At 41.1% G+C, this 22,000-nt stretch overlaps 1 protein-coding gene across 1 annotated transcript; it reads left to right on the forward strand.

Moving 5' to 3' along the window:
• Positions 1-16,424: 16,424 nt before the first annotated feature.
• On the forward strand, positions 16,425-17,480 carry LOC127561211 (gap junction delta-2 protein-like). The gene has a single exon (XM_051996505.1). It carries the CDS (start codon positions 16,425-16,427, stop codon positions 17,478-17,480), a length of 1,056 nt encoding a protein of 351 aa, XP_051852465.1.
• Positions 17,481-22,000: the final 4,520 nt, after the last annotated feature.

Raw genomic sequence — 22,000 nt, forward strand, 5'->3', positions numbered from 1 at the left:
TACAGCATTCTCACTCTCTCTGTTCTTATTTGCTTGCATTTGTTTTATTTTTCAGTTTTTCTTTTTCTTCCTTCTTGATCTGATTTTTCTTGTGCAGAAAGATAACTGTATAAATATGTATACATATATTGGATTTAAGATGTATTGGATTATCTGCCAGCTAGGGGAGGGGGTGGGGAGAAGGATGGAAAAAGTTGGAACAAAAGGCTTTGCAAGAGTTAATATTGAAAAAAATTACCCATACATATGTTTTGTAAATAAAAAGCTTTAATTTAAAAAAAAAAAAGGAAAACAATCTTTTGTTCTTTGCCTTTAGACCTCCTCAGTTACCTTCCCTCTTCTACAAAGTAGGTTCCTTGGGGGCTGTGACTGGCTACATAATGAGAGATGGAGATTCATGTTGTGAAACTTCTGTAACATGGGTAATTAGGAGGGGGACTTAGGCTTCTGGAGAGGAAATAAAATGCTGCCTTTGGAGTTTCAAAGGTTTATCTACTCACCAAGGCACCCGTTTTTGCAAGAATGTAAAATAGCCCTTTTCAGCAATGAGATGGACCAAATCAGTTCCAATGGAGCAGTAATGAACTGAAGCAGCTACACCTAGCAAAAGAACTCTGGGAGATGACTAAGAACCATTACATCGAATTCCTAATCCCTATATTTTTGCCCGCCTACATTTTTGATTTCCTTCACAGGCTAACTGTACAATATTTCGGAGTCCGATTCTTTTTCGACAGCAAAATAATGGTTTGGTCATGTATACTTATTTGTATTTGATTTATACTCATGTATTGGTCATCCTGCCATCGGGGGAGGGGATGGGAGGAAGGAGGGGAAAAATTGGAACAAAAGGTTTGGCAATTATCAATGCTATAAAATCACCCATGCATATAACTTGTAAATAAAAAGCTATTAAAATTAAAAAAAAAAGAATGTAAAATAAATCTTCCCTGCATTCATCAGTAAGTGAGTGAAGTGCATACTAAGATTTTGTTTCTTACAGTCACTATTCTAAATTCTATTTTACAAGCCCCAACCAGTGTGCTTCCCTTTAAAACTCCGTCAGGAGATGCAATTCTTCAGAAAAGACATTTATGCAAATAACATAGCAAGAATTGTAACTAGAAAGTTGTTCCCTCAACATCAGAGACACATTCTTCTGAATAAGCCCGTACTACTGGAGGGGGGAAGAGCAGGAAGAAACTTAAGGAGTGGACATGAACTTAAAATACAACTATGCTGAGGAAACATGTCCATACATGGTCAAGACAAGTGATAACTCGAAAAGTCTTTCAAAGGCATTGGGCACATCAGTGTCTCTGCTGGGCCCGTGAATTGTTGGATTTGCTCCTTCTGAGAAGTCATAGCTCAGTTGGATGGATCACTCGGCTGTAGGGCTTGGCCAAACAGATAGTCCCCAGCTGTGCTGCTTTGCCTCCTTCCTAGGCTCCACTGCTGCTAGACTGCTAAGCAGCTTCCGTTGGGAGTTTGATCATTTCTGTGTAATCCAGGCTGATCATTCAATGGCTGGGCACTGGCCGCTGAATAAGGTTGTGCAGGTCACTGGAGCCCTGGGAATCTGCTGCCAGGGGGGTAGCTTACTTGGGCACTGGACTCTTCTGATCTGCTGGAAGGAACCCTGGGTTTTTTCAATAGGCAGCTCCAGTCTTTTCCCACCATTAGCCAGCCAGATGGTCCTTTACTGTTTTCAGCAGGAAAGCTACAGAACTTTTCATCTAGGGCTATCCCATCCTCCTCCCACCCTTTCCCTCTCCTCTCCCTCTCCCATCCCAAGCCTCCCTATTTCAGGCAGGAGATGGAAGAAGGCTTGCCTCTTTCATGGACAAATTCTTCCAGGCTTAAATGTACTTCCCTCTATCATCCTGTCTTTATTACCTTAGATCTAGGCTGTTAACCTGGGGTACATGGACCCTCCTCTTCCAAAGGGTCCATGGACAGATTTTACAGGGTCAGTGAATTTGAATGGGGAAAAAAATGACATTTTGATTTTTCCTAATTTCTAACTAAAATTTAGTATTTCCTTCAATTATTTTAAAAACCATTATTCTAAGTACACACACACACACACACACACACACACACACACAGAGTTAAGAATACTAGCTTTAGGGCAATTAAGTTTCCGTTCACTCATTTTCACTTTCCTTTGGGAGTCTTATGTAGATAAGTAGCGAGCACAAAGAGAGAGAATGGTTGGGGAGGGCAGTCGGAGTATTGTTTTCCTGGTTTCTTCATATGCAATTAAGGTATTCAAGTCTCTCACTCCTCTCTAGATGGGGTCAGTTTTGCATCCGAAGGCTTTCCTATTTACCTTTTAAAAATCTGTTTTTTTTTCTCTTTCCCCAGCCTTTCGGCTTTTGTAGAAATCTCACTGAAGTATTTCTCAAACAAAAAGCAAAACAAATATACATTTTTGGTCCTCTAGAGGAGCTTTTTATATAATGGAGAAAAAAAGACAGGTAAATTACTATGTACATATTGAGATATATTTGGAGCAGAAGGAAGGTTATCTCCAGGGAATGGCTCTGAGTGGGAGGGAGGAAAATGGGGAAGATCCTCCTAGAAAAGGTGGATTCGAGCTGAATTTATAAGATGTGTGTATTAAAAACAATTTTTTTAACATTAACATTTTTTGTTAATTTTCAATCTCTCCTTCCCTCTTTCTTCTTGAGAAGGCAAGCAGCTTGATATAGATCATAGATGCTGTTGTTATTGAGCAGTTTCCAACTTCGTGACCCTATTTGGTGTTTTCTTACCAACGGTACTAGAATGATTTGCCATTTCCTTTCCCAGATCATTTTACAAATGAGGAAACTGAAGCAAACAGGTTTAAATGACTTGGCAAGGTCACACAGCTAGGACCAAGGTCACATTTGAACTCAGGTCTTCCTGACTCCAGGCTCAACACTCTATCCACTGTGCCACCTAGCTGCCTAAGATTATACATATGCAGTCGTGCAAAACATTTTTGCAAAAGAAAATGGTAAATTCATTTTTTTTCCTTTTTCTTCTGGTTTTTTTTCTCCCATAGTTTTTCCCTTTTGTTCTGATTTTTCTTTCTCAACATGATTCATAAAGAAATGTATATTTAAAAATTAATGTACATGTATAACCAGAAAAAAAGAAAATTGTAAAAAAACATGCTACCCCTCAAAAATAAACAAAATACAAATAAACAAAAACAAACCCTAAGAAAAATAAAATTAAAAAAAAAAAAAGAATGCTTTGGTCTGTATTCAGACTCTATTTGCTCTTTCTCTAGAAGTGGATAGCATTTTTCACCATGAGTCCTTTGGAGTTGTCTCGGTTCATTGCAGTGCCAAGTCATTCACAGCTGATCACTATTTACTATTACCATCACCATGTACAATGTTCTCCTGGTCCCATGGACCTGAATTTTGCGGGAAGTCAGGGAAGCTAAGATCCAGCGCTATTGGCTTTGTTCCTGTAGCTTGCACACAGTTCTCCATCTTCTGACCAGAATCTCCCCTCTTTGCGCTGACTGTCCCTCAGCTGGCTTTCCTGACCTCCTTTTCCCTTCCACTTCCTCTCTTTCCTGTCTTTCTTCAGGAAACATCCCATCGGCCACTTTCCACAATTCCTTTCCCAATTCCTTATATAACCAGTGCCTTCCCTCGGCCTAGGTCACATCCTATTTGGCCAAGATCCATTGAGTAACAGTTATTTACATCTTTTCTTTCTCTTAGAACGGGAGCTTCTAGAGAGCCTTCCTTTGTACCCCCGTAGCTTAGGGAGGCGGCTAAGTGGTGCCCTCCTGCACAGAGCACCGGCGTTAAGAAGACTCAACTTCTTGAGTTGAAATCTGGCCTCAGACACTTACACTCAGACTGGGTGATTCTGGTCAAGTCACTTCATCTTGTTTCCCTCGGTTTCCTGAAAGTAATCAGAGGAAGTGGCAGACTTCTCTAGTATCTCTGCCAAGGAAATCCCAAATGGGGCCCTGAAGAATCAAACCTAACTGAAGAATGAGTCAACAAGTGTGGTATGAATGAGGAGCTGGCTTTGAAGCTGAGAAGCCCTCAAAAGTCATAGGAAGTTGAAAAGGAGAAAAGATGAGTTCCTTTGGGTAGTTTGGGATGTCTATCTAGATTGACCAAAATGGGTCTGGAGCTCAGGAAAGAAATAAGACCTTGGAATCACATGTGTACAGATGATAACAACCCATGAGAGTTGGTGGACATATTTAATTATTTGTCTTCCCAGAATCTCACCAAAATGGGAACAATACTAAACTATTTCATCATCCAGAAAGCAAGTCCAGTTTTGATATTTGATGCTGTCAGAGGGACTGATGGGATGTCAGTCGTATAGACAGTGGACACATTTCAATTTCTAAATTTTCTTTATACAAGATTACTGACATTGATCATTTGCAAAAATTGCTCCTGTTTGGATTGATTGGTGTCTTGGGGAGGGAGGAGGTGGGAAGGGAGAGAGAAAGATTTAGAGCACGAAATCTTGCAAAAATGGATTTTGAAAATTATCTTTATATGCATTTGGAAAAAATATATTATTAAAAAAATAAAAATAAATATATCTTTGTTCACTGTTTTCTACTGGCCATTAGGTGGCACATTGGATAAAGAGCTTGAGCCAAATCCAACCCTTGACACTTTATTTAGCTTTATGAATTTGGGCAAATTATGTCACCTTTCTCTGCCTCCATTTCTCAACAGTAAAATGGAGATAACAATAGCACCCGTTTGTGGTGGGGATCAACACATCTGCAACACTTGCATGAAAACCTTATCACACAATACAAATGTTAACGGAGGCTAAAATGCCCTCCTGTTCTCTTTCCATGACTCCTTTTCCAAAAAGCTTTTCCTGATCCCTCTCTTGGTAGCATCCTTCTCCCTCAGGGGTAACACAGACATTGTTTTCCATTGCTGCTGTGTTTGCTTATCGAGGACTATTGTGTATATTATCTACTCACTAGAATGTAAACTCCATTTAGGCAAGGATCATGCTTTATCTAGTCAGGGTTTCTTGAATTTTTAAATAAAATCCATTTTGACGCCCATTTCAATTTAATCGATTTCCTCTGTTGTCCCCAGAATTTTATTTTATGCATTAACATTAACATTATGCTCTTAAAAATATTCTTCTGAGAAAGGATTAAAGACAAAAAAAAGTTTAAGAACAGCTACAAGTTGTGTCCACTGTGAGCTCTTGTGACACAGAGAATTTTACCTTTTTTATTTTTTAATCTCCAGAGTTAAGCCTAATGCCTGGTAGATAGTAGCCATTTAGTAAATGCTTATTAACAGAGTGATAAACACTAAGCTTTTAATAAATGCTTGTTGGCTGGTATATAGTAGGCACTTAATAAATGTTTCTAAATATCTATCATGTGCCTGGTACTGTGCTAAGTGCTGGTAATATAAAATGACAAAAGACAGTCTCTGTGCTTTCAAGGAACTAATTTAATGTGGGAAACAATGTTCAAACAAATATATATGGGGCAGCTAGGTGGCATATTAGATAGAGCACAAGCCTTGAAGTCAGGAGGACCTGAGTTCAAATTTTACCTCAGACACTTAACACGTCCTACCTGTGTGACCCTGGGCAAGTCGCCTTTTTAATCCCAATTGCCTCAGCAATATATATACAATGCAAGCTATGCATAGGATTAATAGGAGATATTAACAGAAGGAAGATATTAGAATTAAGAAGGAAAAACTTCTAGTAAAAGATGGGATTTTATTTAGACCTTAAAGGCCATATCAGTGTGGATGTCAATCATCTGGGTGGAGGTATTAATTATAACCTATTTTTTACATAGTAAGGTGCTTAACAAATGTTTATCAATTGCTATTAAAGGTCCTTTGGCAGTTTGGTGGCGCAATAGATAAAGTGCTGGACTGGAGTTAGGAAGACCTGAGTTCAAATTCAGACTCGGACATTCCTGTGTAATCCTGGGCAAGTGATTTATCCTATATGAGAAAAATACTATCATTTACCTCCCAAAGCTGTGGTGAAATATGAGATACTATATGCATATAATAAGCGCCATATAATTATTTTTATTATTATCATTATTATTATTATTACTCTACACCATGTTTTTATGATTCTAAGTGGCAAAGAAGAAAATCTGGTCTCGATGCAAGGGAAAACTTCTAGTAATAGGCTCTCTTCCCCAGAATAACAGAGGAAGCAGTGGGTGAGTGGTTTCTGGAAAGAATTGGGCCAAATTATCATTAAGGTCTTTCCCATCTCTGAAATTTTGAGATTCTGCCAAAGAGAAGGATCAAGCTCAGAGATTCAGGCCTGTAAAAAACCTTAGAGATCATCTAGTCTGATCCCTTCATTTTATAGAAGGAAATTAAGTTGACTCAGGGAGAAAGGACTTGTCTAAGATCATACCCTCCACCATTTTCTTTTTTTCATACCCCATTTTTCCTTCTCTGAGGGGAGACAAGTGAAACAAGTTCACATCTCTCTGCAGAGAAGAATTATGGGAAAGCACATCTATTAGGGTCAGAGGTTCTGGGTTCAAATTCTGCCTCTGATACTTATTACCTATATGGTTGTGAGCCAGTCCCTTCTCTGGAAACCTGAGTTTCCTCCACTGTAAAGGAGGGAATTGGCTTTTATGGCTCTTGAGGCTCCTTCCAGCTCTGAATCCTGCTTCATGGAGACCCCTGAGGATGCCCGGCCCTGGTCCTGCTCCTGAACAGCCGCCGGCTCCCCATCCTGCCCAGCTGATTGGCCGGCTTTGTTCTGGGCGAGTCTGTTGTGCCGAGTGGGCATGATCGCCCAACACAGTGTGAGGGTCAGCTATTGTGCTGTGAGTCTTTGTGTGGGGACCTATTTTTTCAGGTTTCCCTCTTCGGAGGCCCCCCGGCTTTGACATAAACAGACTCATTCTGACCCGTCCTGTTTTCCCAGCTCAGACGGAGACCCCAGTCATGTAGACGCACCCTTTCCTCCGCTCGCTTCTGGGGACAATCACGACATTTCAGGTGAGAGCTCCCCTTCCCTCCCCTCCTCTCCGTGGCCTTGATATACCCAGCCCCAAACAGGAAATGGTCTCCTACAAAGCAGGGTAAGGGGACGCTGTAACAAGTGAGACTCTGAGACCGGCTCTGTCTCCACACTGGCTCTCACACACAGTGATGTCTTGTATTCTGCTCCTCTGCCTGAGGGATGGATGGGACCGGACGTCCAAAGTGGTTCTCCTTCTGTTGCAATATGGCAGGAGGCCTATGAGATGTAGATTTAGAATTTAATTATATTATTTAGATATTCCAAAAACAGAGGATTTGGGTTTCAAAGCTTCTTGGCTCTGCTACATGAACGTGCCTTCATTTCCCCACTTCTAAATTGTGGGGTTTGAATGAAATGGTCTCCAAGCTTTAAAATGCTTTCAATCCATGAACTTCTCGACAGTGATGAAGTAGGAGAGTCTGGATCTTTGTTGGAAGCTGGTTTGATCGCCCTTTAGCTGGAAATAGGGGCACAAACCAGAAGGGATCTCCCAAGATCCTTTTCTGCCTTAGGAGACAGTTCTTGGAGTAAGGTCCTCTTCCCTTAGCCTGTGATAAGAAAAGGGCTGATACAAAAGATCCTACACTAGCTGGTAAGTGGAAGTCTAGGAGAAGACCGCCCAGGAAAAAGGGTAAGAACCATAGGCTGTTATTTGGTGGCATCCTATTCCTGAAACTGAGGCCATCCAAATCCAGCTGCCTCCTTTTACAGACGAGGAAACCGAGATCCATACAAGTTAACTGGTTTGCTGGTCACACAAGGAGTGAGCATCAAAGGTGGGATTTGAAACCAGGTTCTAGTGTAACAATAGTTCCTCTTTCTTTTTTTTTTTTTTTGAACACAGACCATTAATTAATTCTAAAAATTATTTTAGCATTTTTCACATTTAAATACACTTCATCTCCAAAGGTAACTTCCTCATCTCCTGCCCAGAGAGTCATGCCTTGTAACAAAGAATAAAAAAGAAAAAAAAAAAAACTATGCCTTGTAACAAAGAATAAAAAAGAAAAAAAATTTAAAACGGTTCAGCAGAACTAAGCAATCTATCAGCTATGTTTGACAGGGTATTCAATGTTCTATATTCAGAGTCCCCTACCCTTGCAAAGAAACGAAAAGGTATATTTTTCATTATAATTATTCAGGTGTCAGTTTTTTTGTTGTTGCTGTTCTTATTCTTTCCATTTTCATTGTTACAGTCATTGTGTAAGTCGTTTTTTTTGGTTTTGCCTATATTATTCTGCATGTTGTCTTCCCACATATTCTCTGCTGTTCTTAGTTATTATGCTCACATACCACAACTTATCTCCTCATTCCTCAAATTTTTTTCTCCCTCCGGTTCTCTGCTACCACAAAAAGCCCTGCTATAAATATTTGGGTGTATTTAGGGTCTTTCTTCTTCTCTTTGACCTCTTGGGGGTAAATATCCAGCAATGGAATCTCGAGGTCAAAGGGCATGGACACTTTAGTCTTAGCAAAATTTTAGAAATGGTTGGACCAATTCCTAGATCTTCATCAACACTTGTCATCTGTCTAGAATGTGTCAGGCAAGCATGTGGTTCAGTGGATAAAGTTTAGGACTTGGAAATGGGAAGATGTGCATTTAAATCCTGCCTTGGATGCGTGTGACCCTGCTAATTTGCCCAGCTTGGGTTCCTCATTTGTAAATTGAAGATCATCATAGCACCTAATTCATAGGCTTATGGTTAATATGTGTAAATTGCCTGTATAACTGGCTGTTATTATTAGGTGCCATTTTTTCATATAAAATAAGAGGGAAGGCCTTGTCCTTCGGCAATGAGAAGCCTTTGGGTCTGTGCCCTTCTATCCCCCGCATCGAGGGGCAGGCAGAATGGCAGAAGGACATCACGGACATCTTGGTTTTGCTACGAAAGACCTGGGTGATCTTGGACAAGCCTTTAACCACTTCTCTCTAAAATAAGAGTTGGACTAGATAGTCCCAGGTAGTTTCTAGTTCTCAGGCTTTGAAGAGGAATGGGAGGACCAGCTGAGCTGAAGGAAGGCCAATTACTCTGCCCGGACAAGTAGCCCAAGGTATAGTGGTCCTCACTGCTCTGACCAGCGTTCTGAATGAAGAGAGGGATTCTTAAGGTTGGAGGGGGAGGAAGGGGTTCTGCTGCCTGCACCAGTGTCCCTCACTCTAGTTGTCCCTCCCTGGGAAACTGGGATCTTCAATTAAAACTAATAATGATGCTAGCCAGAATTTATATAGAGCTTTAAAGTTTGCTAAACATGTCCAAACACGAGCCCATTTTATTTTGTAATTCTTGGTTCATAGAGCTGGAATGAAGATTTTCCTAGATTTAGAGTTAAAAGTGTCCTCGGAAGCCATGTAGTCCCACCCTTCTATTTCACAGATGAGGATACTGAGGTCAACTAGGATGGTAGATCTGGATCTGAAAGAGATATCAGTCCCTATCTGATTCAACCTTCCCATTTTACAGATCAGAAAACTGGGGTCCAAGGAGAGGGAGTGTCTTGCCTGGATCACACACTAGTTTGTATTTTAACTAAGTGATTTATAGGATCTGAGATTTAAAACTGGAAGCAGCCCCCCATTTGAGCCAACACTCCCATTTTACAGAGTAGGAAACTGATGAGTGACATAAAGATCAGAGCTCTAGAAGCAGGAGGCATCTTAGGGGCCATTCAGCCCAACATCCTTGTTTTAAGGGTGCTAAAGTATGACCAAGGAATGAGACACTAAAGCATTTATAAGAGATCAGGATGAATCTCCATGTATAAGTGACTAGCCCAATGTCCTGCAGGTAGTAAGTAAGGGGAGCATTTGCACCCATGTCCCGTGACTCCAGGTCCTGGCTTTGCCAATGACCTGTATTATGACCCCAAGCCAAGCGTTTAATAATCTTGGTTTCAGTTTCCTATAAAACTGAAGCAATAGTTTCTGCTTCTCTCTCCCTGTGCCAGATGGTGTGAAGATAATGATAATAATAGCTGACATTTCTATTTCTGCTTTGCCATTATCTCATTTGCTCCTGACAGGAATGGGGTGATGCAAATACTATTATTATCCCCATTTCACAGATGAGGAAACTGAGGCTCCCAGAGATTGAGTGACATGTCTAGAGCCATACAATTAGTGTCTAAAGTGGTATTTGAACTCTCTTATCTTCCCAGCCCGGAGTCTAGTGCTCCCTCCACTATTCGAAGTGGTCTTTGAAGGAGAATATTTAAGAAAGCCTTTAATTGTCCTGGACTTACACTTCTGCAACCTACTTGGCCCTATTTGTGCCTTTTGGAGTCTTCATTATGTAATCTGAGACTTCTTCAATTCAGAAAATATTTCACAAATTCTCAGAACTAAAAGGAAATTCAGGGGCCAACTAGTATAACCCTACTATGAATAGATATTGGGAATCGAAAAATTGAAAAAAAAAAAAAAAAAAAAGGTAAGAAACTCAAGTCCTACTCACAAGGAGTTCCATAAGGGAGAATCATTGCTTTGGTATGCCCCCAAAGGTCAATTTATCCACTCTTGCTTGTAAGCAAGATAGGTTTAAGGCTTGCCTTAGGCAGACAGGCATTTCTGTTTTCTTTCCATCATCCTTCTTTTTGTCTTGCAATCCTGTCAATCAGGAAATTCTGATTGCTACCTAATTTTCATTCCTGACCTATCATTACGCATAGAGATTTCTTCAGTGGAATTCCTTCCTTCCTTCTTTTTTCTCTCTCTTTCTTTCTCTCTCTCTTCCTTCCTTCCTTCCTTTTTCTTTCTTTCTTCCTTTCTTTTTCTCTTTTTTCTTTCTCCTTCCTTCCTTCCTTCCTTTCTTTCTTTCTTTTTTCTTTCTTTCTTCCTTCCTTCTCTTTCTTTCTTTCTTTCTTTCTTTCTTTCTTTCTTTCTTTCTTTCTTTCTTTCTTTCTTTCTTTCTTTCTTTCTTTCTTTCTTTTTTCTTTCTTTCTTTCTTTCTTTCTTTCTTTCTTTCTTTCTTTCTTTCTTTCTTTCTTTTTCTTTCTTTCTTTCTTCTTCTTTCTTTCTTTCTTTCTTTCTTTCTTTCTTTCTTTCTTTCTTTCTTTCTTTCTTCCTTCCTTCCTTCCTTCTTCCTTCCTTCCTTCCTTCCTTCCTTCCTTCCTTCCTTCCTTTCTTTCTTTCTTTCTTTCTTCCTTTCTTTCTTTCTCTCTCTCTTCCTCCCTCCCTCCCTCCTTCCTTTCCCCTCTTCCCTTCCCCACTCAGACTTGTTATCTTGTTATTCATTACAATAGGGAATTTCCAATTAGGAAACTCCCTCTCCAAGTCTCTGACCAGTGGTCAATCCTAGGAGATTGGTTCAGTAACTAGAGAGATTACATGACTTGTCCGACCTATCTTGTGGCTAATGGGATAGGCTTTGTTTTGTATTCTTTCTCACTGCAGGCTGCCTTTCTTTAGTGAGAGAAGGAAGTTATCAGGTATCTTGGCCTCCCAGGCTAATTCCAGGGAGGCCCCTCCTCCCAGGATGGGGGAAAAGCCTTGGGAAGGAAGCCATTTGGAAATGACTGCTTCCTGGGTTGGAGGTGGTTCCCTTGTTTCTAATCCTGTGTTTCTTATCTACTTGTTTCCTTGAGAGTTTGAAGAAAAAATAGAAAATGGAAGAAAAGGGGAAAAAGGAGAAATCTGGGAAGTAGAAAAGTAAAGTGTGGAGATGGAGACAGTTGGGGATTAGAATAAAGGGAGATTAGTCTCTTTTTTCTTTTTTTTAACCATTGGTTAATTTAGTAATTACTCATAAATCTAACCCGATTGTATGCTTTTTGAGGGCTGAGTCCATGGAGGGAATTGAAGAAGAAAAAAACAAGATTCCTGCCTGGCTCAAGAGCTTACAATCACCTCAATCTAGTAGAAAGGCCCTGACTTTGGAGACAGAGGATTTTAGTTTCAATCCTGGCCTTGTGATGTCTTACCTGACTGACACTGGTCAAATTTTTTCCTTTTTCTGATATTCCATTTTCCTGTTTCTAAAATGATTGGGGGCAGCTATAGATGGCACAGTGGATAGAGCGCTGTTCCTGGAGCCATGAGGACCTGAGCTCAAATCCAGATTCAGACACTTAACACTTCCTAGTTGTGTCACCTTGGGCAGGTCACTTAGCCCCAATTACCTCTCAAAAACAAACAAAAAATGCCAACAAAATAAAAAACAAATAAATAATAAATTACAACAAAATGAAATGAGACTAGAAGCCCTAGAAGGTCCTTCCAACTCAAGATCTAAGATTCTATGTATTACTTATAAAAATTAAAAAAAAAATACTCCTTCACTCCCATGGCTTCAAATGATTGCTGTTGTTGTTCCATCATCTCAGTTATGTCTGATTCTGTGATCCATTTGGGATTTTCTTGACAAAAATCTTGGAGTTTACTCTGAGGTAAACAGGGTGAAGTGATTTGTCCAGAGTCACACAGCTAGTAAGTATCTGAGGATGATTTGAATTCAGGAAGATGAGTCTTCCTGATTCTAGGCCCTGTGCTCCATCTATTGTCTATCTCCTTTTTTTTCCTTAGGGATCATATCTGCATAGTGGTATTATTATGGTTATGGTCTTTGGTTGTTATGGTTGTTATTCAATCTTTTAGGTTGTGTCAACAGGAAAGGACACTGAGGAAAACAGGATTAAATGACTTGCCCAGGGTTATACAGCTAGGAAGTATCTGAATATGATTTGTATTCAGGAAAATGAACCTTCCTGGTTCTATCCACCGAGCTACCTAGCTGTCCATCTTAAAATGATACCCCTATGGATCTTGAATCCATGTCTCCTTCATGTATAGATTTTATATCTGGGCATATATGGGAGACATGTTGTCTCCCAGAACAGAATATAAGATCATTGACACTGGGCCTATGTTTTTCTTTGTAATCCTGAAACCTAGTACAGTGCCAGCACTTAGTAGATGCTTTAAAAATGCTCAGCAGGTAGTGGCTACGGAGGAGTGCTTTCTACTTAGACGGATGTCCCTGTTCCCCTGAAGTTATGTTCCCAAACAACCTGATTGGGCAAATCTGTTTTGGGCAAGAGACCAACAGTCAAGAAGCACCAGAAGGGAACATTGAAAAGAACTTTGAAGAAGAGAATGAAAATTTCCTCACTCATTCTATTTCACTAACCCGTCTCCCTACGATGGCATTTCCCCCATATCACTTAGCACAGTGATCCGAACACAACAGACAAGTAAAGTCTGTTATATTTACTGTGAATCAAAAGCATGATTGAAATAATTATAATCGCTGACATTTTTACATAGCGCCCACTATGTGTGCTAGACATTGTGCTAAAAGTACAAGCATTTGAGGATATTGACTTTAATCCTTCCATTTTACAGAGAAGCACACTGAGGCCCAGAATGAGGTTAAGAGACTCCAAAGAGACAGAGGATCAATTGGGAAGTAGGGGTCAGAGGCAGGATTTAGACCTGGGCCTCTCTTGATCTCATCTTCAGCATTTATATGGAGATGATTTAAGATATGTGAAATACTTCATAAATATTATCTCCTTTTAACAACCCTGGGGAAGATGCTATTATTAGTCCCATTTTACAGATGAGGAAACTGAGGCAAATAGAGTAAAGACTTGCCTAGGATCACATAACGACTAAGTGTCTGAGGCCAGCTCTGAATTCAGATCTTCTTGACTCCAGGCTCAGAGCTCTATCCTTTGCACCATCTGGTTGTCTGTAGCACACTATAGATGCAATATACATACCTGTTCCCTTCCCCTTGTTCTCCTTTGTTATGAGGCTCCAATAATGTACAGCCCTTCCTGCAAGCTTCCATGGAGAGGTCAGATATGTTTGCAGACTTTAAAACACATGTTGCATATCAGTTATTAACATTATTATTGTCCCAGAGCCAAGTGGGTGGCAGCTTTGCCAAGCATTGTATTGAGTTCTATTGGGCCTGGGCAGAGGCAGGGGCTGGCAAGTAGGTAGAGGGCTACCCTGGGAGCCAGGAGAGCTGATGTCAGGGACTGCCTTTCACAGATATTTTGAGCAGATCATCTAACCTTTTAGTATCGAAGGAAATAATATTTGTAAAGCATTTTGGAAATCTTAAAGTGCTCTCTCTTTCTCTCTCCCCCTCCTCCTCTCCTTCCTTCCTTCCTTCTTCTTCTTCTTCTTCTTCTTCTTCTTCATTCTTCTTCTTCTTTCCTTTTCTTTTTCTTCTTGTTCTTGTTCTTCTTCCTCCTCCTCCTCCTCCTCCTCCTCATCCTTCTTCTTCTTCTTTCCTTTTCTTTTTCTTCTTGTTCTTCTTGTTCTTCCTTCTTCTTCTTCTTTTCTCTCTTCTAGCTATTATTATTAGTCAATCAACAAATTATCATTATTAACAATAATAATAATATTAGTCACTCAGTGCCCCAGGCAATTCATTTAAAGATCAGGCCCTGAGCTTCATCAGTAGAAGTTTCCTCATCTGAGAGTTTCTTACACTAATAAAATCATAAATCCATTCTTACTTCATCTCTCTCATCTCCAATCTTCTCATTGCAAAATAAAGGGAGTTTACGGGGAGGGTGGAAACTTGCACATCAGTGTATGCTCCCCAGGTTCCTAGAATCTCCTCTAGCCCTGAGCGTAATGGAAAGATGTAAGGAATGGAGCGTGTTTCCCATTCTCAAGGGATGACCAAGCTGACACCGTGGAGAATATGGGTCCCATCCCCAGGCCAGTCTGAGAGAACAGAAAACTGTTTTAATAATAGCACTGTGACAGAAACCTAATTCTGGAGCAAGAGTGAAAGTCACTCCAGTTCATTTGGTTCCCTCTAGCTCCCTCAGAGAGTTTTTTCTTCTTGGAGAAGTTGGTTCTGCTTGTCCTTGTTAGCTTATTGAGTGATACAGCTGAGCATCCCGCCCAGACGGAGCAGCCAGGATGCTAACAGTTTAAAATCCTTGGCAAGTATCTGGTTGATGGGATCTTTGTGTTTTTCATCTGTGTGTCTGTTATTAGAGATATGCCCAAAAGGACTATGGGAGGGTCTGGGTCCCCAATTGTCTACAGAGATGGATTATTTTTTACCACAACCACTCATGTGGTACCTCTGCTAAAGTCCTTACTATACCACAATCAGTCGATAAAGATTTATTAAAAGAAAACCTTGTGCCAGACACTGCTTTAAGGGTTGGGGAACAAACAATCTCAATCCTGCAGGAGCTCATAATCAACAGACTCAAAGAAAGCTTGAAAGACTCCTCTATGTGTGCTCATCCATGGACTGGGAGTCTGAGTGAAAACCCTAGCCCTCCTTTTTCTCCCTATGAGATGTAGGACAAGTCAATGAGCCCTGCCCCCATTTCCTCCCTTTCCTTTTCTTTTTTCTTTTTATTTTTTTTCTTTACATTTTCCCCCTTTTCTTTTTTTAATTAAAGCTTTTTATTTTCAAAATGGAAAATTTTCAACATTAACCCTCTCAAAACCTTGTGTTCCAAATGTTTTCTCTCCCTTCTCCCCACCCCTCCCCTAGATGGCAAGTAATCCAATATATGTTAAACATGTGCAATTCTTCTTTACGTATTTCCATAATTATCACACTGCACAAGAAAAATCAAATCAAAAGGGAAAAAAAATGAGAAAAAACAAAATGCAACAAACAACAAAAAGTGAAAATACTACGTTGTGGTCCACACTCTTCCCACAGTCCTCTCTCTGGGTGCAGATGGCTCTGTCCACCACAAGACCATTCCCCTTTCCTTTTCTATAAGGGGAAGGGAATACGAATTTATAGAGTGCCTACTGGGTGCCATGTGCTTTGCAAATATTATCTTATTTATTCTCAAATTAACTCTGGGAAGTAGGGGCTTTTATAATCCCTATTTTATGATTAAGGAAGCTGAAGTAAAGACTCTTGTTCAGACCTCACATGTAGCTAGTAAATGTCGGAGGTTAATTTTGAGCTCATTTCTACCTGAATCTAGACCCAGTGCTCTTTTCAATGCATTATCCTTCTAGCTTCCGTCAGTAAAATGAAAGGACTTCATATGTTCCTCTGGATTCTAATTCCAGGGTTTTTCACATTTCCTTCCCTTTGGTGGGGGACTCTGTATGTGGGATGTTACATGTGCTGTCCAGCATAGTTGCTGGTGCTATACTGATTCAAGGAAAGGTTCGGGAAAATATTGGAAGGGTATAGTTTAAAAAAAAATATATATATATATGAAGATTTAAAATTTTTTAATTTACTTATTTTTGCTGAGGCATTTGGGGTTGAGCGGCTTGCCCAGCGTCACAGGCCAGGAAGTGTTCGGTGTTTGAGGTGGTCCTCCTGACTCGCTGGTGCTCTAACCATTGAGCCACCTAGCTGCCTCAGGTGTTTGGTTTTTTTTTAGTATCACTAAAACGTGAAAGGACCCGAATTCTGAGGTTGATTCTGCCCCTACAGATGGGCGACTGGTCATTCCTGGGCCGGCTTCTCACCGAAGTCCAGAACCATTCCACCGTCATCGGCAAGATCTGGCTCACGGCCCTGCTCATCTTCCGCATCCTCCTGGTCACGCTGGTGGGCGACGCGGTGTACGGGGACGAGCAGTCCAAGTTCACCTGTAACACCCTCCAGCCGGGCTGCACCAACGTCTGCTACAACAGCTTCGCCCCCATCTCCCACCTGCGCTTCTGGATCTTCCAGATAGTCCTGGTGGCCACGCCCTCCATCTTCTACATCGTCTGCGTGCTGCACCAGGTGGCTCTGGAGGAGCGCCTGGACGTGGAGAGGGACCGGCTGCTGGAGCTGTGGCTGAGGCAGGAGGCCTCCCGGCAGGCCTTTCCGGGGGCGGGCTCGGGGGGCCTGCTGCCCTCCATCTCCCTGCAGGGGCAGAGCGCGGAGGAGGAGGAGGAGGAGGGCCTCCCCAGACTCCCCGACTCCGCTTCCCAGGACCCCGTCCATCTGGCCAACCGCGTGTTAATCATCTACATCGCGCACGTGGTGTTGCGGTCCTTCCTGGAGCTGGGGTTCCTGGTGGGCCAGTATTACCTGTTCGGCTTTGACGTCCCTCACTTGTTTCGCTGTGAGACCTACCCGTGTCCCACCCAGACGGACTGCTTCGTCTCCAGGGCCACGGAGAAAATGATCTTTCTGAACTTTATGTTTGGGGTGGGCCTTGGCTGCTTTTTCCTGAACCTGGCGGAGCTGCACTACCTGGGCTGGCTCTTCACCTTCCGGATGCTTTTCAGGGCTTGTGTCAATTGCTGCCAGCACCTGGGGAAGGCTTCCCCTCCCCACGGGCCGCGGCTCCTGCCCCTTCTGGACTCCAGTCAGCAGAGGATGCTCCTCGAAGCCTCCTTGCTGCCGGCGTGGGGCTCCGGGCATCCCGGACCCCAGCACACGGTGGTCCCTGTGACTCTGGATGCAGGGCAGGCAGCTCTGGAGGGACACGCCGACCGCAAATCTACAAAGGAAAAGCCCCCCAAAATGCCTCCCAGAAAAAAATCCTGGTTATAGCCCCCCAGCCTACGGCCCAAGGTGAGGGAGAGGGACTAGGTGGCCAGCACGGCCAGGTCACGCAGTCACTTCCCTCTTCCCCCCGGTTGTGGAGAAAATGCATTTGGAAGAATGACCTTGGCAAATCCAAGTAACTGGCCCTCCTGGGCCTCAGCTTGGCTTCCTGCCTGGGGACATGGAATCAAGGCAACTTTCTCACTCTCTCTCCCTTCACATTGTCAAGGTGTATTTCATTTTATTCTTTCCTTTCTGCTCCCAGATATAGGAATCTAATTTTTCTCTCTCCTAGGCCACGGAGCCTTCAGGTCCTTGCCAGCTTCAGCCTGCACAATTATAATCCTATGGTAAATAGCCTCAATGATCCCTCCCATATACTGGAGGTAGATGAATAATCTGAAAACGCACTTTTGCACATTGAATTCAACTTATTTAAACAATTCAAAGAAGGTTCTTTCAGCACCTACTCTGAACAAAGTCTTGTGCCAGCTGCTAGGGAAAAGGTGGTGCCACGGGCCTTAGCGCTAGCCGTGGGAAAAGACACACGCCCATACCTGGGACCCACACATTTATGCCTTCAAATTTACATTCCAAATTCAACAAATATTTATTAAGCAATTTCTATTTACGAGGAATGCTGCTAAACTCTGAGGAGTGCAAAGTTTGAAAAATGATTCAGTCTTCACCTTTAAGCTTATATGAGTATGTATTAGTGCACTCATGACATATGCTATTATACTTACTATTTGCCAGGAACTCAGGCTACAAAAAAAGAAAGAAAACGGTCCTTGCCCTTGAGAAGCTTACATTCTAGCCAGGGGAGACAACATAGACATATGTTATCTATCTATCTATCTATCTATCTATCTATCTATCTATCTATCTATCATCTCTCTATCTATCTATCTATCATCTATCTTCTATCTATCTATCTATCATCTATCTATCTCTCGATCATCTATCTATCTGTCTATCATCTATCTCTTGATCATCTGTCTATCATCTATCTTCTATCTATTATCTATCTATCATCTATCTATCTCTTGATCATCTATCTGTCTATCATCTATCTATCTATCTATCACCTATCTATCTTCTATCTATCTATCTATTATCTATCTATCTATCTATCTATCTATCATCTCTCTATCTATCTATCATCTATCTTCTATCTATCTATCTATCTATCTATCATCTATCTATCTCTCGATCATCTATCTATCTGTCTATCATTTATCTCTTGATCATCTGTCTATCATCTATCTTCTATCTATTATCTATCTATCATCTATCTATCTCTCGATCATCTATCTGTCTATCATCTATCTATCTATCTATCACCTATCTATCTTCTATCTATCTATCTATTATCTATCTATCATCTATCTATCTGTCTATCATTTATCTATCTTCTATCTATCTATCTATCATCTATCTATCTGTCTATCACCTATCATCTATCTGTTTGTCATCTATCTATCTATCATCTATCTATCTGTCTGACATCTATCTGTCTATCTATAATCTATCTATCTGTCTGTCATCTATCTATCATCTATCTGTCTGTCATCTATCTATCTGTCTATCATCTATCTATCTGTCTATCACCTATCTATCATCTATCTATCTATAGGTATATATATTTATATACCTATATATATGTGTATATATATAAGCATGCCTATATATATATGTGTGTGTAGAGAGTTTGTATTCAAAATAAATGCTAAGTGTTTGGGATGGGGAGGGAGGAGGGAAGAAAGCAGGACCCAGGTTATTAGGGAAAATAAGAAAGACTTCATGTAGAAAGGATCATTTCGACTGATCCTTGAAGGAAACTACAGCCTAAAAGATAGACGTGAAAAGGGAGGGCATTGCAGGCATGTGAGAGGGTCAGGACAAAGACGCGTAGGTGGGAAATGAAGTATGATGTAGCAGGAATGTTAAGAAAGTCGGTTTGGCAGGAGTGTAGTTCACACGATGCTGATAAAGCGCAAGAGGGCTGGAAAGGTTTGGGGGAGCCCGGCTGTTATTTGAATCGCTACCGGAGAGGATGAAGTAAAGGGGAATCACTAGAGTTTACTGAATAGGGGAATGGCCACATCTGGGTGACTGTGTGGACTGGGGACTGGAGAGGCAAGGAGGCTGAGGCGAAACCTATTGCAGTAGGCCAGGTGAGAGGTGATGAGGGCCAGAGCTAGAGCTGGTAGCCTTTTGAGTGGTGAGGAGGAAAAGGACAAGAAAGCTATGTTAGTAACCATGGTATTAGGTGATGAGTAGCTACGCGGGATAGGTGAGGGTGAGGAGTCGAGGTTGTTGCCAACAAACCTGGGTGCCAGGCCGAAGGGCCGAGCAGAAGGGGAAGGTGGGTAACCACAGGGGTGTGTTTGGAAAGCTTCAAGGAGGGACTGACATTTCAGTTGGATTTTAAAACACTGATAAGGTGGCGCAGTGGATAGAGCACCAGCCCTAAAGTCAGAGAAAATAAGTTCCAATTTGACCTCAGACACTTAACATTTCCTAGCTGTGTGACTCTGGGCAAGTCACTTAACCCCAGTTGCCTCAGCAAAAATGAAATAAAATAAAATACTGATTAGAATGAAAGAACACAAGATGATTTTGCAGTGCATGAAGTAGGTCAGGGAGGAAAACCAGACCCAGGGGACAATGTAAGCAAAAAACAACCACCAGAAACCTAACAAGCAGCAAAGTATATTCAGAAGATAAAGAGAAGTCTAATTCATTTTGTTGTTGTTGTTGAAGCAATTGGGATTAGATGACTTGCCTGGGGTCATATAGCTAGCAAGTGACTAGTTTTGAACTCAAGTCTTTTTGACTCCAGTCCAAGTTCTCTATCCACTGTTCCATATAGCTGCCTTTGAGAGGGTAAATGGGGTGTATCTTAATTAGTCTGGAACCTAGAATATATGGAGGGAAATAACATGAGATAAATTCACCAAGGCAAAAAAGATGAAAGATTCTGGAAGGCTCTGAATGCCAAGTGAAAAAATCTGAACTCTGTTAGATAAGTCACAAAGAACCAGGGAGGATTTTTGAGCAAAGATTGAAGTAACCAGATCTAATCACTTGGAAAGCTCATTCCTCATCCCCAATCTAAATGTGCTGGTAAATGTTTAACAACCAGCTTTCTAGAAAAAAGACAAAAAAGGGGGAAAAAAGGAACCGTAGTACATACTTTAAGGTTAATCCACAATATTAATATCTTCTCCATCATTTTCTTAAATTTAGACAATCAACAAAATAATAGATCAAGGCCTAATATGTACCTTTGAGGATTTCCAGTGAGCAAGTGCTCCACATTGAAAATTTAACAATGAAGAGCCCATTGTTAAATTTTCAATGTGGAGCATTTGCTCACTGGAAATCCTCAAAGGTGAAGAGCACGCCCTTGGCTCCATTATGCTCTGCTTTAAGATCGTCAATAACTCCCAAGTAACCACAAGACAAAGTTCTTAGCTAGGCATTCAAGGCCTTCTATAATCTACCTTCAACTTATCTTTCCAACTTTCTCAGTATGTCAATGAACAATTCTTTTCCCTGGGCTAAATTGGATTCATTAATGTGTCCCAATGTACTTTGTATTTTCCCACCTCCGTGCTTTTGCTAATTCTGTCCCACTGGCTTGTAATGTCCTTCTCCCTCTTTCCCCCCTATTTGAACTAATGAATCAATGAGAATTGATTGTTTCCTATTAGAATAAAAGTCACTTTTATTCTAATAGGAAAGACTCTATAGGGTAGCAGTGGTCAGGGAAAGTAGATCATCCTGGAGATCAAAGTCCCAGGATGTGATTTGGTTGATCCATAGCGCAGCTTTATTGACATGGAATTCCTGCCCACAACCTTTGAGGTTTAGCCCTGAGGACCCCAAGTCAGTCTTTCTTCCTCTGAATTTCTAGTGAACAAATTTTCTATATAATTGATTTACTGTCTGGTGCATTCTCCTGCCAAAATTAAACTTACTATTTAATTCTTTTGTCGTGGTTGCCATTTAATTTTGTTTATAAGCTCGTCTCCTCGCTTAGATTATAAGCTTATTGAGGGCAGTGCCTGAGTTTTATCAAGTTTTGTCTGCTCTCCATCACCCCATTTCTCACTGCCCCCCACTGGGGTCTTCTAACCGACTGTGTGTGGGGGAGTCACAGAATCATAATTTATTATCAGTAAATTAGATCTATTTTATATACCTGGGGGTCATGTAAAAATTTCTCAGGCAAAAAGAGGTCATAAGTGGAAAAAGTTGAAGAAGCTCTGAGCCACGCAACAAGTTCAAATTTGACCTCAGATATTGGCTGTGTGACTAAGGGCAAGCCAATCGTTGTCTGCCTCGGTTTTCTCAACTGAAAAATGAGGATAATAATTTATCTTGAAGAGTCGTTGTGAAGATCAAATGAGATAATATCTGTAAAGTGCTTTGCAAAGTGCTTGGAGCATAGGAGACGCTATATAAATATTAGCTATCGTTCTTATTATAAATAAAGATTTGCTGATTTGACTTGACTT

Source organism: Antechinus flavipes, chromosome 4 (genome assembly GCF_016432865.1).
Source record: "Antechinus flavipes isolate AdamAnt ecotype Samford, QLD, Australia chromosome 4, AdamAnt_v2, whole genome shotgun sequence".
NCBI classification, from domain to species: Eukaryota; Metazoa; Chordata; class Mammalia; order Dasyuromorphia; family Dasyuridae; genus Antechinus; species Antechinus flavipes.